This window comes from Catharus ustulatus, chromosome 6 (assembly GCF_009819885.2).
Source record: "Catharus ustulatus isolate bCatUst1 chromosome 6, bCatUst1.pri.v2, whole genome shotgun sequence".
In the NCBI taxonomy this organism is placed as follows: domain Eukaryota; kingdom Metazoa; phylum Chordata; class Aves; order Passeriformes; family Turdidae; genus Catharus; species Catharus ustulatus.
The window spans coordinates 34,342,945-34,360,427 of NC_046226.1; the positions used below are offsets into that span (position 1 = coordinate 34,342,945).

Consider the following 17,483-nt stretch of genomic DNA (forward strand, 5'->3'; position numbering starts at 1 on the left):
ACAGTTATGGTCACACAACCCTACACCAGCACCCACCACAGGCTGGCAAGAGTAAGGGACCTGAACCAGCACGCTAGGAGGCAGTAAGTGAAGAATTTCAGCCCTCTGCTCCCAGGGGATTCTCTTCCCTTTCATGGGATCACATATGCTATTATCAAGGCATGCAGGACCTAACCTTTACAAGACTCTTACTTCCTCTTATGCAGTCAGATGGCAACACAACATTGTGCTTGTAAGGGAAACATTTTCTTCCTGCAGAAATCAGACAATACAACTCAGAAAGGAGAGTTTTCACAGATTAAATTTGATACTTAACAAGCCTAGCTACACTTACTAGTGGCCCAGGACCTCCTCACATCCTACCTCCTACATCCTATGCAGCATACTGGTACTGCAAGAGGAAGTTAGTCATTTCCACATTAGACAGCCTCCCATGCCATGAGCCAGCCAGCTCATTTCTGCACACAGGTAAGGTATTGTTAAATGAATTAGAATTTATTTCTTCCCTTCTCAGCTGCCAAAAACTGCTAAGCCACTTGCATTGCTTAGCAGGCTGCCCTAGCACTTTTTTTTCCCTAACTTCCTGATGCTTAAGAACCCAACCCTGATAATTTAGAGCCTGTCTCCAGCTCGCTGTGTGGTTTCTCTGTATTTAGGACTGCTGTAGGCTGAGGTCTACACAGGAAAACTCAGAACAGAGCCCTGACATGTTCATGCTGCTGACTTGGAACTACATTTGAAGCAACAGTTAGCAGAACGATAGATGTTCAAGTGAACAGTGGCAGGGTAGTAAAAGTAGATCAGATCAGAGCACTATGCATCGGATGGGGGATAAAAAGCCATGCACCCACCAGTGAAGCCACTACAACAAAGCATCTCCCTGCTGACAGGCAATTCCCACTGCAGCAGCAGCCAGCCCTGTTGTGTTAACCCAAAAGGGAGGCACCAGTTCCCAGGCACAAGGGGCCAACTCATAGCAAAACCCTGTGTTCCACAAGCTCCCTAGAGTAGCCTGGCCCCTCTTGAGAGACAGGGGAACAGGTACTACCGGTACCTGTTCATGGAAGAAGTCTGGTACTCTGCAAAGCAGCATGGCAAAGTCTTCAGGTATTGAGCTTTCAGACTTGAAGGGCTGAAGACTGCACTTGCTGAGTAGCTTTGTTGCCTCAAAGTTTCAACACTTGGGTTCATGAGAGCTACACTGAACTCTGGCAATCTCTGCAGGGCCTAGCAGGAGTCAGCTAATGTTTCTGCACAGGCAACAGCAGCATCTTCTTTCCCAGCACAGCAGCTGCCTGTGCAACAGTTCTTCGACCAGTCATCAAGCACTTGCTTCCAGAAGGCAGGAGACTGCAGTGGGCTTGAAAGTGAGACAGATGCCAAATCCCAGTCCAGGGCCAATGCTTGGGGAACCAGGCAATGTGATGTTCAGAACACAGATGTGCTGGTATTTATTTCTACATCAGAAACAGTCAAGATTGGCTTTTTCCTATGACTCTCTCCAGCTCTTTCCCATTCTCTCGCTGTTCCTTCACTGTGGAGAGCTATCTAGGTTTAACTCTTCTTCCTCTTATTGTTTTAGTAAATTAATTTTAAGATTTTTCAATTAAGATTTTTCACCTGGCTCACAGTTCATGTCCACAGGTAGTAAATGTGGGAGGCTGTGCCTTACAAAGGAGGGAAAAAACAGATATTTCTCAGGCAGCTATGGCTAGTTCAGCCCACTGACTCTGTCAAGCAGTAAGCACAGTCTCACTGCTTCCAACATGACTTAATTTCATCAGGCAGATTTCCATTCCCTACTTCAAAATCCTTTCTCAACCTCAGCTATCTTGCATGGCTAGAGGCAGGCAGGTTTTAAGATGCATTCCTACCTATGGAGAGTTGGCGGACACTTCATTCTTTTCTCATGCAAGCTAGAACTATCACTTGGACGAAGCTGCAAAAATTCAAGGAATTTGGGCAGGGCTTAAATAAAGTAGGAAAGCATTGCTTTGCTTTCCAATGCTTTGCTTTCCAAAAGGTATTCAGAAACCTGGAACAAAGCACAAACCTCCAGATCTTTCGGGTGCCAGAAGCCAGGTCCCCTCTGCATTTGCTGCAGCTCCAAAGGGATTGGTTTCATGGCTGACATCGATCACTTAACTGACAAGCCACCATTTAAGTGGCAGTCCCACTCTGAATTTACCCTTCACTTCCCCCACCCTACTACCTCCTTTACCTTAGGCTCTACAGTGATCAACTCTGATCTGGCTGAAGACTCACTTTTCCATAGCACATTCAGGTACTGATCATGAGTGTGTCCAACTGAGAAAAAGTGATGGACAAGCACAGTCAGACTGGACTAAAGACTATGAAACTGCATCTGGAGTGAATCTTGTCCCAAGTAGATGGATGAAGGGAGAACATTCAGCACTTACATATGCCAAAGTTAAATAAATTAGGTGTGAAACGAGATTTTGGCGTGTATTTGGAATAGTCAAAGACTGTAAATTTGAATATACTTTATGTCACCCTCTGGCAAATTCTCTAGAATTCACTTTACAGACATCAATTACCCAACACATTTATTCAACCCTTTTGTAAGGCTGCAAAAGTAGCAAAGTTTACAAGCCAAAAAGCAGATAAGCACTATATAAACTACATTAAGAGCTCTGGAGTGCATTATCCTGAAAATACATATGTGAAATATTTTGTCCACTAGTATCTTCTTGGGAAAGCAAAGCAAGCAGCAAATGGGAGGGTAAATTAGATTCCAGTTAGTTTGATAGAAACAAGCATGTCTAGTTAGTATCTTTATTCTATTCTCTTCTAAGATTGGAAGGGTTGTGGTTGTTCTGGGCACTGCAGTACCATGACAAATAAGCACCCTTGAAAAAACATGTTACGGGTTCACACGAGATGACCTACCAATCCACCACACAGGAAGGTCAGAGTAGAACAGAAAAGAAATCCGAGTGAGCATTGCAGATGCCTCGCTCCTCATGACAGCCTGAGCACAATACTCATTCCCAGAGGCACACTTACACAAAGGACACCTCTTACTGTGTACAGCACTGATGAAGAACTTTGCCCTTTGCCTAGAGAGCTGCGCCTTTGGATGGGCTGTGCACCCTGAATACACACCTTCAATTCCCACAGCCTGACTGTGCCCAGTACAAACACTTCTCTAGCTCAAGCTTCCCTGCTGCTGCCCCACCCAGAAGCAGAGTAATGCTTGCTCAGGGGCTGCTGGAGCCCCACTCCCTGAGAATGAGAGTGGGAGGACTTCCGAATAACCTCTGAAGGACAGTGACACAAAAACAGTCTCTAGATGAAAGAGATAAAGGCAATTATTAAAATCTTACTAACAAAAAGTTTCAAAAGCTCTCTCTAGCAGCACATCATTTTAATGTATCAGACCATGAAAGCCAGCAACTCACCTAAGCAGAACAGCAATCTTCAATCCAAAGCACATGAGATCACTGAACACAATGGCAGAATAAAATGGGAACACATTTCCCTTCCCAGTGCCTGTTAATGAAGGTGAGGCAAGAAAAGAAAGGAAGAAGAGGAAGAGGTAGAATTTGGGATAGGGATATATAGGCAGAAACAGGTATCAAGAAGTACTGTAAGATTGCTTTAAACTCAAAGCAAAATTTAACATCAAACAGTATGCTGTGATTTTATTCTCTGGTTAAACCCACACCAGAAACACACTAACAAATATTGCCGTACTACAGCCAGAAAGAGTGTGAAGTAAGGGATATATAATTGCAAATTTGTAGCAACATAATGAAAGGAAACATCTGAAGCTAAACATCACAGAAATACAGAAGAACCCCTTTGAAGTGGCCCATCACTTAGACTTGGTCCTGAAGAGACACTTGGGATGGCTTAATCAGAGCACACTGACAGTGGCTGCACCAGTACCTAAAACAAACACCAAGCCAAACACATGGTGGTAGTGCAGAAGAACATGGAATTGAAAATAATTTCTTTGAATCAAGTGCATTACATGCAAGTATCACAAGCAGGATGTATTGAAATCAGCACAAGTGGTCTTAAGGTAACATGTAAAAGCAACAAAAACAAAGGTCAATTTAAAATCAGTTACCATCTTTTCAGTGTTTGTCACTTTGCATCATCTAGGAACCACAGATCAGAGTCCTATGGTGCAGGCAGGTGTACAAACACAACAGTAACACAGTCCCTTTCCCCAGTTGCCCTGTAGGATATGAGCCCAGCAAGAGTGCAGGAAGATGCAGGCAGCTGCACAGGCAAAATGCAAGGCAGCAGACTCTGCTCAGGCCAGCAGGCAGAAATCTTGGCACATCACAGTGCCCACCACACGTATCTCTGGCCACTGGCACTCTAGGACTTCTTCCCCACTTACTGACCACTCTGACCTGCATGGCAACAAGTACATTTTCAAACTTTGACACCGCTCTAGGACAAGTTAAATATATAGACAGCAGTGGTGCCAGTGGTAGCTGACAACATGCACAGGGTCCAAAGGGGTAAGAACAGCTCTTCCCCTCCAGGCTAAACTCAGAGCACATGGAAGAAATTAATTCTTATCAGAAGTTCTTTTTCTCCATTTTGCGTGTCAGGGCCATGGTGCAGACCTGTCTCTACTGCCCAGCACCACATAGGAATAAAGCCTGGAGACTGCATTATATTTGCTCAAGAGCAAAACGAAAACCCTGAAAGGGGAATGGGTTTCAGGTAGATGTGTTCTGTGTTATTTTGGGAGGGGTTGATGGTGGTAGTAGTAGTCATGTTTGTTTGGTTTGGGTTTTGCTGTTGGTGGTGTTTTTTTTAAAAACCTCCTCCTTAGGCCAGGAAGACTTTTCATTTTTCTGACCCCATCACAGACCAAATATTGCCAACAAATACCCTCCTCAGCTATAAAGTACAGCACCCCTGCCAGCTGGGCAACGAGGTATTTTACCACCACACAGCCTTTGCTTGCTGTACTTGCATGCAGTCACCCAGCCTCACTCCTCCTCACCCAGCAGGGCCCTCCATTGCAAAAGTTGCCCACACTTGATCCTCACCATAGCCCTCCTCACCCCAAGACAGAAGAGCTCAGGTTACAACAGGCTTCATCTCAGGAGGTAAACATGAGGAAATGGAACAAAGGCCAGAGACAAGCATGCTGCCCTCCCATCAGGGTATAAAGGGGAGAGCAGGTGAAGCCCTCAGGAAAGCTGTCTTACTCCTCCCAAGAGCAGAAGTGGCTAAAGAATGCAGCGAGAGATGCAACTGCCTGGAAACCCTGCAGGAATGAATTTGCAGGGCCAGCAGCTGAAGTCCCTTGGCCTTGCTTATGAAATCAGTGCTTTGGCAGGTGGAGGGAGAGCATAGGCACCGCACACTGGGATAAGAGGGTACCCTGACAGCAAGAAGACACTGAGCCTGCTGCAAAAGTGATTTTCTACCCTGTATTAACCAGATGTTAAGTACTAATACATCACACCTTCAATGCCACCTGCTGCCCTGAGAGTTCCACCCAACGCCAACATCTTCTGCCACAGCTTGCAAAAAGAAGGCTCCTTTTTGAGAGCAGATGACCACCCTAAGCTAGCCACACCAGCTCACATCCATGGGGCTCCGAGGCATCCCCCTGCTGTGGAAAGGCGACATGGGGCTTGGCACAAGAGGCAGTGTGGCAGCTGTGTCAGGCCTCCCTGTGTCCCCTACACCCACCTGTGCAGGCAGAAGTTGTTCCAAGTTCTGCAATCAGAGGATATTCTGCTTCAAGTGCTTTAATTACTGTAAGCAGTTCACTAATTACAGTAGTAATTACTGGATTGCAGCCAGTTAACAGCTTTAAAGAAACAAGCCATTGTAGGAGAGGGAGGGAATTACTTCTCTGGGTTTAGGATAGAAACAGATTTCAGCAGTCCACTCTGTAGGAGGCTGTTAGTAGCTGGTTGGGTCAGACTATTTGCAACATGCTGCAACAGCGAAGAGCTGTGTAATGTGTCACTAAATGATATACTGGCACATGAAAATTATCAGTGTTGGAGGAGGTGTGTTTGCAGGAACAGAAGGTCTTCTGTTAATGTCCTGATCTTGTGTGCTCCAACACCTCTCCATGACTGGACCCAAAAGACACCATGCAGGCAGGTGTGTGCACGCTAGGTTACAGACATGGTATCGTGCCTGAGATGCTTTGTTTCAGCATGCAAGTCATGAGTACAGGCCTTTTGGAAAGTCTCAAGAGACCTGGTAGCTTGAACCAACTCACACTACCAATGTGCCACACTGCACCACACTTCAACCACTCACACTACCCAAAGCTAAAAGCACTCACTACAAAGAATAGAAACTGCCTTTCACTAGCAATTGCTGCCAGCGTTGGGAGGACCAGAAATCCAGACAATGGGCAGGGAGGCTCCCTCCACACCTGACACATACACCTCCTCACTCTTTCAGAGTGTGACTACAGAGCAGGCTGCAGAAAAGCAACTGCACCAATGGATCCCTGCAGGAAGTCCTATCCCAATGGAGACACTGCCACAAGGAGGACTGCCAGCTCTGGAAGATGAAGTTTTTGTGGCCGTGCCTTTTCTGAGAAAGACAAGAGAGAAGACTCCCAGATATGAGGAAGGCATGACTACCAGATACATAGCCTCCCCAGCCTGAAGGGCACCTTTGACAACAGAGGAAAGCAGTATCCTACTTTACAGAAGAAATCCCCCTTGTGTTGAAACTACAATAAAGGCAACAATACTCATTCACAGGTGACTACCCTGATACCGTCAGCCAGCAGTATGGCATGGCCCTGTGGGTCAGGTAGCTCTGCCTAACCAGGAAAAGCCAATCCCTTGCACTACCAACAGCCACTTTTACATCTCTGCTTGCCCTAGGAAAAGCAGGTCTCTACACCTCCTGCTAGCCTTCACCCACAGCAGCCAGCCCTCGGTGGTAACACACCACCATTGTGCCCCTGCACAAGCTCTTCAGTTATTCCCCTTGGCCCCCTCAGCAGTCTTTTGCTCTGCTTGGTCTCCTTGTTCTCTTTTCCCATCAGAGGTCTTCAGCTGAGGACTGGCAGAAACTGAGCTTGGTATCGCTGGCTGGAGGGTGAGGATTTCTGGCAAGAGAAAACCAGTGGATCTGGGCATCTTGCCCAGAGTGAGTTCACACTTGGCTCACCACAGCTGGAAATAGTTTCATCTCTGGCCAGAGTTCCCCAACGGCCCAACAAAACCCTTGGGAAACAGCAAGTTTCCACATGCTGGCCATTTTGAAACAGCCTGAAACACTGGTGTTCATGACTGCAGTAGGGCGCTGCACGCAGCCAGCCTCCTCTGCACAGCGCAGCCGCCTGTGAGTGCCACTCCCAGGGGTGCCTGATGAGCAAGCACTGACCAAGCACAGGGTCTCTCTCCCTTTCTGCACAGAAACAGGGGCCAAGACCAATGCTTCCTCAGGAGACGCTCCTCTTGTACAGCAGGGTGAGAGGGAACGCAGAGGCTTGAACAAACACACCCCAGGATCCTCTTACCACCACACGCTTGCACCTGGGCTACTGCTCTCCCCTACTTCATAAGTGGGAGATGTCCACATCTCCCAAACCAGGTAAGACATGTAGGAAACTCACCCAGAAGCATAAATATGCTTGAAATTTTGGAACTGATTTTGGCTGCAGTCGAAGTTTTCCTTAGGAAATTAAGTATTTTCCGATGCAATAAAGCCTGCCACAGATATGGTCTAAACAGCTTTAAACTGCCTCCTTTTTTGGCACTGTTTAGCAGTCAAGAAATTAGCTTGCTTTTTTTTCCAACCATGGAGTCAACTTTTACAGTTTTCTTGGGGATAATACATTTAAGTAGCAGAACTAACTTACCATGTACTGAAGGGTAGATTTAAACAAAGTGAGTGAGGGAGATTACAGGTAAGTACTTGGGTAGCAAGAGAAACTTGGCTGCTGTAGAGCCAAGGAATCTGGCCAGGAAACAGGGCTCTAGGACGTACACATAATTTTCCATGATGAAGAAAAGAGCACTCAGCTGGGATGCAGAGACCATACATGGTTCTCTCACTCTCTCGCATCTCTCAGAGGCCTTTATGGGCTAGCTCCTGCAAGGAAGATGTAACAGCACAACTTCCATTTACAGCAGCAGTGAAGTTCAAATGCTTAGCATCATATGCTGCAGTGAGGAGTAGCAAGTGCCCTGGCTGCCTGATCCAAAGGACACGGAAAGCAGAAGTCCTTTCTCTACTGCCAGTTGGCCTTGGTTCAACACCTCTGTAGGACACGAGGGTCATCCTCACGTTATAAAAGGAAACATCAGTATTCCGTGTGAAATTTCTCCAGCCATCCAGCGCTGTGTTCATGGAAGGAGCAGAGCAAACCAGCTGCCCATTCACACTATGCTGTGTGACACACACAAAACTTCACAAGGGTCACTCTGAAAGATGAGGGCCATGCATAGCCCACCTGTGCTACCCTGAAGGGCAGGCCCTACACTGCAGCAGTCAAGTAGACTGACAAAGAAGCAATCAGCTGATCCATCAAGTCATCTCTTCTTTCCCACTGACCACATAAGCTATCTAGGAGGATGTGGAAGAAGTTGCCCTGCAGCCTCACCTGCCTATGAACCATCCACACTGGTGCTCCCAGTAGCCCTGGACTGCTGGTATTAAGAGACCTAGTTGAAATCACCCCAGTGTGACTGGCAGACAGGTGATACGGAGACACACATTAGTGGTGTTCGCTGTAGTGAGTGCTGCCAAGACATGGTCTTTTCACTTGTCAACACTTACCATCTTGGCTCTAATACAATAGAAAAATGACACATTTGCTGTCACTACTCACGCCACAGGGTTGAATGCATTTCCAGTCTACATAGATAGAATGACAAATCAAAGACTCATCTAGATGAAAGATCAAAATCCCCTCCCTTTATGCACACATACCCCAGCTCTGCCAATGGGAGCTGTTTCAGCACACTGAGGATTCAGTATCTCTGCAGAGTCTCATTCATGTTGTAGTGCTTCAGAGCCATGCATTTGGAAGAAGAGTAAGATAGGACAATCACAGGTAAAAGCATGAAGACAGAAAGCTGCAGTACATATGAGAGCTGGCTTTCAAAGGCCTGACCCAGCCCTTACCAATAAGATACACTCATTGCCAGCTGAACGGCAAAGACACAACGACAGGAAACCAGCATGGGGAAAAAATGGTTCTGCTTTACTGCCTAATAGGGAGTTAAGAGGTTAAACTGGCACCAGGCCACACCACATCCTATGATCAAGTTCTGCTTTCATACAGTAGGGGAACGAGAGCAGGGAAGGCAATGGGAGGAAGGGAACTGGAAGTAAATTATTTAATCATACTATTAATTAATGTTTTAATTAATCATATTAATGCCAGTGCCTTTGTTCACCTAAGCATTTTTTGGATTGGCTCAAGAAGTCCCCAGTTCTGTCTCAGGGATCTGAGTGACTACTGGGAACCTGTATGCCAGTCTCATGCGCCGAGGTCAAAAAAAAGTGGTGGGTGGTTCTACAGACTTCAATAGAAGGTTTTTCTAGTATGACTAACACCAGACAGTACTGCTACTGTCAAGTCTATCTCACCACTCTTCACCAACTCATCCCCACAGATTCAATCTCTGAGTAATAATGCTTCACCCCCAAAACCCCAGAGGTTAGAGCAAATCCTATGCCTCTATGAAAGAAAAAGTGACTGCTTTTCTTGCTGAGGTTATGCTTTTCCCACCCTGGTAGTTGTTAAGCATATTACACCTGATTTTTCTCCCTTCAGGCACAGTTCACATGTTGCTTTGATGGGATAACAGGGTTTTACATTGGTATAGAAGATCTGCAGAAGTCATGTTAAGCACATTCCTTATGAAAACCATTATGCTTCCAACAGTCACACATGGCAAGAAATAAGTTTTATATTCTCGTACAGGAGAAGAGCAAACTCTTGCACTGTCTTCCGCGCTCCTCAAACACCATCTCTTTGACTGTACAAAACACCTCCAAAAATCACAGCAATACATCCAGCAAGCCCCTGGGGCTGACACAACACAATAAAGTGAGACTAGTCCATTGTATGTCATGTTTTTGCAGCTTCCCAACATTTCCCCAGACAGTTCTCCAGCCTCTTTTCTACACTGTCTGCTTTCTGCACCTCATTGTCAGAAAGAGCACAGCCAGTCTCCAATAGCGTAAGCAAGCCCCAGAGAACAACCTAAGTGTCAGGCACAACAGTGATAATCCACAGCCAGATGGAAAATACTCTCAGTCCTTCACCAGCACAGCAATGCAAGTTTTCACCATCTCTGTTGCCGCTGTTTGTGTCAACCTTAAGAACTCCAGGTCAAAGTTTTTAGTGGATTCCAGTGAGCCACCACAGAAAAGCCCACAGGCTCACAAGCTGGCTGGGGATGCCAAGTGAACCCTGCTCCTCCTCCACTTGACAGAGTGGAGCATGAGAGCTGCACCTCTCTCACAGCGCACATGAGAAGAGCCAAGTGTCTACAGCAGGAGTAGCTGGGACCTCAAGGCTAGAAGAACGGGTACCACTCACTGGGTCACCACTGTAACACATCCAGTTTCTAAAAGTGTGATTCTAGTGTTCAGGAACACTTTTACCAAACAAGTTTACTGTCCCACATTCTCAGTTACCACCCAGTTATATTTGAGCTATACACAAACAACACCATCTCATACAAAAGCATGTGCTTCCAGGGAACAAGAGGGGACAAGTTCTTGACACACAATAAAACTGGTTTCTAAACAGCTTCTACTTAAGGATGCTCTAAGTGGCATGCCACATGACCCAAGCTATGAGCACTGCAAGAGGTGAGGGCAGAAAACAGTGTTATCTTATCCTCTCTAGCCTTTTCACTCAATGCATTGAAAAAATGTCATTACTAAATCACATGCACAAGAATTTAAACTGATTGCCTGAAGCAGTCAGTAAGAAATTCCCCTGACAGACATACTTTACATCACTGGGTTGGTAGCTGGATGCCTTTGAGGTGTTTCACCCTTCCCTAGAGGACTGGAAGGATAAATTCAGTACAGATTGGTGAGTACCATGTCCTCATAAACTGATCCTTGGGATCTGTTACGGACTGACCCTGAAAGAATCTGCAGTCTCCTTTTTAACCCGTGTCTGCTTCCTCCTCAGACTCCCCCCTTACACAGGATTCTGAATAGGAGGGTAAGTCATAGCAAAACGCACATGCCTCATTCATCATCCACCATGAGGTTACAATGAATAATAATGTTCTTGTTAAAAAAACCAAACATGCACATCCTGATGAAACCTGATCACAGAACGTATGAGGCAGCTATCACACTCAAGGACAAATAACTGATCTACAAAGCCAGATATTTCCAGAGTTCCCTACAGCAACGTTTGAGTTTAATGTTTTGAAAAGCAAGTATCTGGCAACAAGCTACCCACGTTAAACAAGAAAAGTTGATCTGAAAGATAGGAGATATTTGGTGACCCATATTGACTGGCTGCAAAAGAGCAGCCGAGCAAGCAAGCATCCTTACAAATTCCACCATTCTGCTTCCGTATCAATACTGGTCAGCATGAAATAAAGCACATAGGATACTCAGGTGCATCAGGGCCACCTTCCCTGCAGCACACCCACACTGTGAAGACCGTGCAAGGACTGTCCCTTGCTATGGCCCACACAGAGTACTATGCAGTGTCACAGCAGGAGCAAAGCAACCCAGTGCAGTGCATTCATCAACAATGCACATTTATTTACCTCGTGGCTGAATCTATGATGGCACTGAAAGAAATTTTAGCAAACTTCAGTTTAGGAGTGGTATCACACCTTCTCGTGGGTCCACAGCAGCTACCAGAACAGTAGCTTCCTGGAAGTCTATATACTTTTCTCAAAATAGACACTACCTGGACAAGAGGATACTCCATCCAAGTGAAAAGGAAGCCACGATTGTGGCTTTTACATTTTGTCAGTGATAACAGTCACACTCATACCACCTGATGGGAGCATGCTTACCAGTAGGCTTGGAGATGGGGTGTTTCCATTATGGTCCTATTTAATGGGTACTTTCTATCATTAACAACCCCACCTTAGAGAGGTGATTAGAACAGCAAAACTCAAACCATAAAAGTAGAAGGCCTGTGGGATGCAGATACAGCAGAGCCATGAGACCCATGGTTTGTTTTTTTTACCCTTGTATTTTTGTGTACTTTATAGTGATGCAGTGCATGGCATAGAGTAGTGAGAGAGGCTTAAGGAGACTTAGGTTTCTAAGAGGAAATTTCTGTAAGTTCATGAACAACTGTACTTAGTAAGCACTTCTTTGATGCAGAAAAGGTGCTACCAAAGTCTGCGTTATCACTGCTTCTGCAGCACCATAAATCTGACCACTCCAGTTCTCTAAGCCAGACATATCATTTACTGCCACATGGTCAGAGATGACAACGTGGCAAAGCAGAGCAGCGGTGGATAAAGTGCAACGAACATTAATTTGATCGATTTGACTTTTTTCATAATTTTTGATTTTTTAAAATAAAGACAAGTATTATTAACACTCCTCAGAGCATTAAAGTTGCATATGGCTATCTTCTACACACTGCAAATGAACACTGTCTCCTATTCCTAAGAAAGCAGTTGTCAGGTCAAAAAGCAATTTGGCATTTGAAGTTTCCCTGCCAGCTCGCAGCTGAGACAAATTGCTTCAGGCCATATTTTAAAATAAACTTGAATGAGCTGTACCTTGAGCAACAAGCTCATTAAATGAGAATGGCCCACACGAGAGCCTGTTGCATGCAGGACCTGAAGGCTGACCCTACCAGCACCCCAAACAAACCCAGCTTCACCTCAGTGTTATTCCTGACACTAATGAGACAGTGGCTGGAGATTGTCCTTCTAACCCATCAGCCTTCACCTCATCTGTGCAGATGAGCCAGGCATGCTGAACACCAACCGGCTCACCCAGTCCCTCATACCCAACCCAGCTGCTTCACCAGCCCACTAGGAAAAGTTTGAAACTTGTCATCAGGAGGTAGAAGTGTCCTTGTGGGCACAACTGACAATCTCTCGGCCACTAAACACCCACATACGTACATTTTACTAGGCAAGCTTGTCTATCTCGACAGCTAGGTGAGTCCATTGCAATGGCTTTCAGCAAGTTTTGCTTTGCAAATCTGAAAAACTGCAGGATCAATCTTGTTATGCCCTTGGCTAGCGCTACTTCGAGGCTTAACTTCATACGGGAAAGAAGAGAAGGCAGAGGGAAAAAACATGGCTGTTAGAAGAAACTGCTGAGATGAGTTCAACAGTTCAAATTACTGAGATGTAGTTCAAAGGAGAAAGTATTTTAATTCCCCGAATAGACCCCATGCTCCTGCACAAAAGATTGTGCAGAGGTTTATATCAGGTGAAAAGTAGCTGAATTTGTTCTGCACAAGAGGGTTTTTTTTTGCTTAAGAATAGCAATGCTGTGACGAGCTCTTTAAAACCTCTTAGAGAGTCACTTCTGATAGACATGAAAAACTGGCTTCATACGGAAAGCCGCTTTCCTCCCAGGAACTGTCACTTTATCCCTACATTGTAAAACAGCAGCTTTCAAGAAAAGGGCAGGTAGGAAGAGGTGTGATACCAGTGCTTCTCCTCTGTATCATATTCAAGATGCCAACATTCACCTGCCAAATGTGAAACTCATTCTGCAGTTCATCTATTTACACATGGTAAATAGATGCTCTCTGGCACCATTCCAGAGAGCAGAGGTTGTAACATCTGTCTCAGCACAGGTAGGAAACCTGCAAAACAGCTCTCAAAAGCTCAGCAAACTTGTCCTTATAATGCTCCTGTAGAAGATATTACTAGAATTCAGTAGATCTTCCCACTTCTTATATTTGCCATGAGTTCTGTTGAGCCCAGGCAGCCAGGAGAAGAGGAGCTGGACTTAATTCATATTTGAATAACATTACTAGACTCCTCGCTTCCCAAGTCTCAATTAGTCCCAGCTGCACAAAGCCTGGCAGGACAGCAATGTGGCACAGCTATCCACAGCCTACAGAGCCAGGACACGAGGGGCTGGGCAGGAAACAGCCAGTGAGACACGGACACTTCTTGTAAAGACATCTACTCTGCATTCCTGGCCTTGCCACCACTTCAGACATTCTGTTCTTGCTCCCAGAGAGGGTCCAAAAAGCAGTTTCAAGTCTGCCTCACCAGCTGGCCTCAGTGCCATCAATAATAACAATGACAATAATTCCATAGTACTTAAATCAGACTTAGATGAAGAAAAACCTAAAACATGTGAGTCAACAAGAAAAGACTGAGCCCGAAAAGAATCTACAGGAATATTTGGTAGGCATGAATCCCTCCTATTCATCTCAGTAAGCTATTAACTAACATGTACTGTACTGAACATTTAACTTTAATTACCGCAGTGATTTCATTTCACAGGTAAGAATGACTGACAGTTTTACTACACCACACTTCACAGGTTTTTGCTTGGTAGATACTGTTGCCTCCTTACATCTGAAGGAAGCAAGCCCCAAGACCCCAGCAGGGGTTTTGGCACATTCAGATCCCCCAGAAAAAGAGCAAGACTGTCCAGGCTGGAGTCCAATCACCAATCCCTCTGAGGGGATAGTAGCCTGATGGGCTGCAACTGGGAAGAGCCATCACTCCCAGACCTGATCCTCCTAACTACAGACAGCAGAGGGGTGGGTCACCATGAAACTTTGAGCTTGCATCCACTGCAGAAGTGAACAGCTTCAGCTGTCCATCAGCAGGAGGAGAAACAACAAAGTGCTCCCACCACCAGTGACAGACATTTAACTATATAGAGCCTTCAGTCCAGCAAGCTGGAGAGTAACTCCCAGCACATCAAATTCAACTGGTAGCTGTTGACTAGCACAAGAAGTTGGCTTTCATTACTTCAAACTCCCTCTTGGCTTCCTCCCTCTGCACAATAACCCACGTTAACAGAACAGCTCTCTGTCACCCTCTTGTGATAGCACCAAGAGGACTTAAAATCTCCTGGAAGGAGGCAATACTAAAAGAGCCTGACATTTACAGCACGTACAACAACCTTGGGTTTAAGACTCCTCTTGAGTCCAAAGGTTCCACTCCTGCTTCTGACAACTAAACCAGTGCCCCCCTACATATAAAATATTTTACTTCACGTTGCACCATAAAAGGCAAAAAAGCCCACAGCATGACAACCATTTCTCTTCACAGCGCATCAGCAAGGCTGGCGATGTCGCTCTGGGCCCCAATAGCTGTTTCTAGATGTACTGGCAAGATACAGGCATAGGACTGCAAATACAGATTGTAGCCAGGCAGATCTTTTGAAAAGGAAGAAACTTCCCTCCTCAAAGGAATAGAGCTCTGACTTCCGATAAGCCATCCAGCACTCACAGCCCAGACCAAGACTGCATTCCTCCCTTTTCCTTTGCCAAAATATAACCTCACACACTACCAATTCTTTCTCCACTAAATGCCCTCGTTTGTATGCTTCAGTTCTTATGCTGTCTACTCCCAACACTCAAGTCCCTGAGCAAGGAAACCACTGACAGCAGCTCTGTAGCTATCACCTTCAATTAACTCATCAGACTCCAGGGGAAAAACTTCTCAGTGGCACCATTTCAGACTGCTCTGAACAGGAAAACCTGAAAACCTTTGATCTGGAGTGGAGGAGGGGAAGACGAGAAGGGTTAAAGAGGAATAATAATCTTCACACTGTTGTGCTCTCCTTCCCAGCTGTTCCCAGCTTTCTACAGAAAGCCCCACACCTCAGGCTACATTAGGTATGTTAATATATCAATTGTACACAAAAAAGCAGTATCATCTCCCCTCTCATGGAAGGTCTGGGATTCTTCTGTCTGCTCACAGCAATGGGAGAGCAAGGCACGATCCAAAACACAAGTCCTGAGAGAAGAGTGACTGGCTGTGAAGCCAGCAGGAGCCTGCTGTACCCCAAAGTGCCCCTGCCATGCCAGCATAAATGTTGTTCCAAATTCTGCTTTACTGTTGTCTGATGGAGTGACTAAAACGGAAATGTTTCGGGGATTAGGATTCCTGAGTGATCTAATACAGGATGCTTTTGGTTTAAAGGAGGAGGGGAAAAAAAAAAAATATAACTAGCGAGCGGCGAGGCTGAAACTCCTCCTGAGCTCCCCTCCCCAACGCCACCCTTTCGGTTTAAAAAAGGGCCGAATGTTACCATTTTTGGACATGACTCCGCGCAAGCCCTGCCCTAAACCACACCATTCAAACGAGAAGCCAGTTACTGTCCCGCCGCCGGCCGGCGGGGCCGGGGCACGGCCGGCGGGGCTGCGGGGGGGATGCGGAGGGGCCCCGCCACCGCCCGCCGGAGTCCTCGCTCCGCCCGGGCGCACCTGCGGGCCGGGAGCCGGTGACCCGGCCGACATCTGTTGCTGAGGGGGACCCGCCGCGGCACCTCCCTCCCTCCCTCCCTTCCCGCCCCGCCATCACCTGCCCGCCCCGCCCGCCCCCGCGTCCCCGCCGCCTCGCCCCGCCACGCCGCGCCGCGCAGCGCCAGCCCCCGGCCGGGCGCACCGGCCCCGCCGCAGCGCTGGAGGGGGCGGCGGGGCCGGGTCCCGGCAGCCCCACGGGATGTACGCCAGGGGAGAGGACGGGGGGGCGCCCACCTTCCTCTGCTGCTTCTCCCAGGCTGGGTCGAGGAGCAGGTCCCGGTCCCAGTCCTCCTCCGGCTGCATGTAATCGTTGGTCTGCTGCGGGTCGTAGTGATCCATGGCTGCGGCCTCTGCTGCTCTGCCCGTCCCGTTCGGTTCGGTTCCGTCGCGTCCCGCCGGTGCTGCTGCCCGCTCTGCCCGTCCCGGCCCCGCGGCCGCTCAGCCCGAGCGCGCGGCGGCGGCGCCCGCTCCCACCTATCCGCCTCGGCCGCGCGCAGCGCCGCGGGGGCGGGACGCCCCGCCCACCGCCCGCCTCCGCGCTCCTCATTGGCCGCGATCCGCGAGGCCGGGCCCCGGCACCCTAGAGAGAGCTCCTCGTTCATTGGTCACTGTGCACGTCCCTCACAGAATCCGTGTGCCTTGATAGGCGGCGTGCGGTAGCCCCGCCCTACTCTCGGCCCCGCCCGATACCTCCCCGCCGCGGGGCGGGGGCCGCGGGCCGCGGGCGAGTGCGCCGTGCCGTGCCGTGCCGTGCCGTGCCGTGCCGTGCCGTGCCGTGCCGTGCCGTGCCGTGCCGTGCCGTGCCGTGCCGTACCGTACCGTACCGTACCGTGCCGTACCGTGCCGTGCCGTGCCGTGCCGTGCCGTGCCGTGCCGTGCCGTGCCGTGCCGTGCCGTGCCGTGCCGGCATTTGTCTTCCAAGGGCTCCGCGGCTGGATGGGGCCCGGGAGCCTGTATTGGGCTTGTCTTCACAGGCGGATCCGTGCGGCATTTTGTCAGAGAATCACAGAATACTCTTGAGTTGGAAGGGACCCACGAGGATCATCGAGTCCATGTCCTGGCCCTGCCCAGGACACTCCAAGAGTCACACCCT

The 17,483-nt window shown here is 47.8% G+C and overlaps 1 protein-coding gene across 6 annotated transcripts in view; it reads right to left on the reverse strand.

Moving 5' to 3' along the window:
* ACTN1 (actinin alpha 1) overlaps positions 1–16,882 on the reverse strand; it is an 87,400-nt gene extending 70,518 nt beyond the window's left edge. For 5 of the 6 annotated variants that reach the window (XM_033062108.2, XM_033062106.2, XM_033062109.2 and 2 more), the window contains exon 1: positions 16,625–16,843. In XM_033062108.2, coding sequence (XP_032917999.1) covers positions 16,625–16,729 — 105 coding nt within the window. In that variant the 5' untranslated portion in view covers positions 16,730–16,843. Of the gene's footprint in view, positions 1–16,624 lie in introns of all 6 variants that reach the window. The other variant, XM_033062104.1, reaches the window with a different exon arrangement.
* Positions 16,883–17,483: the final 601 nt, after the last annotated feature.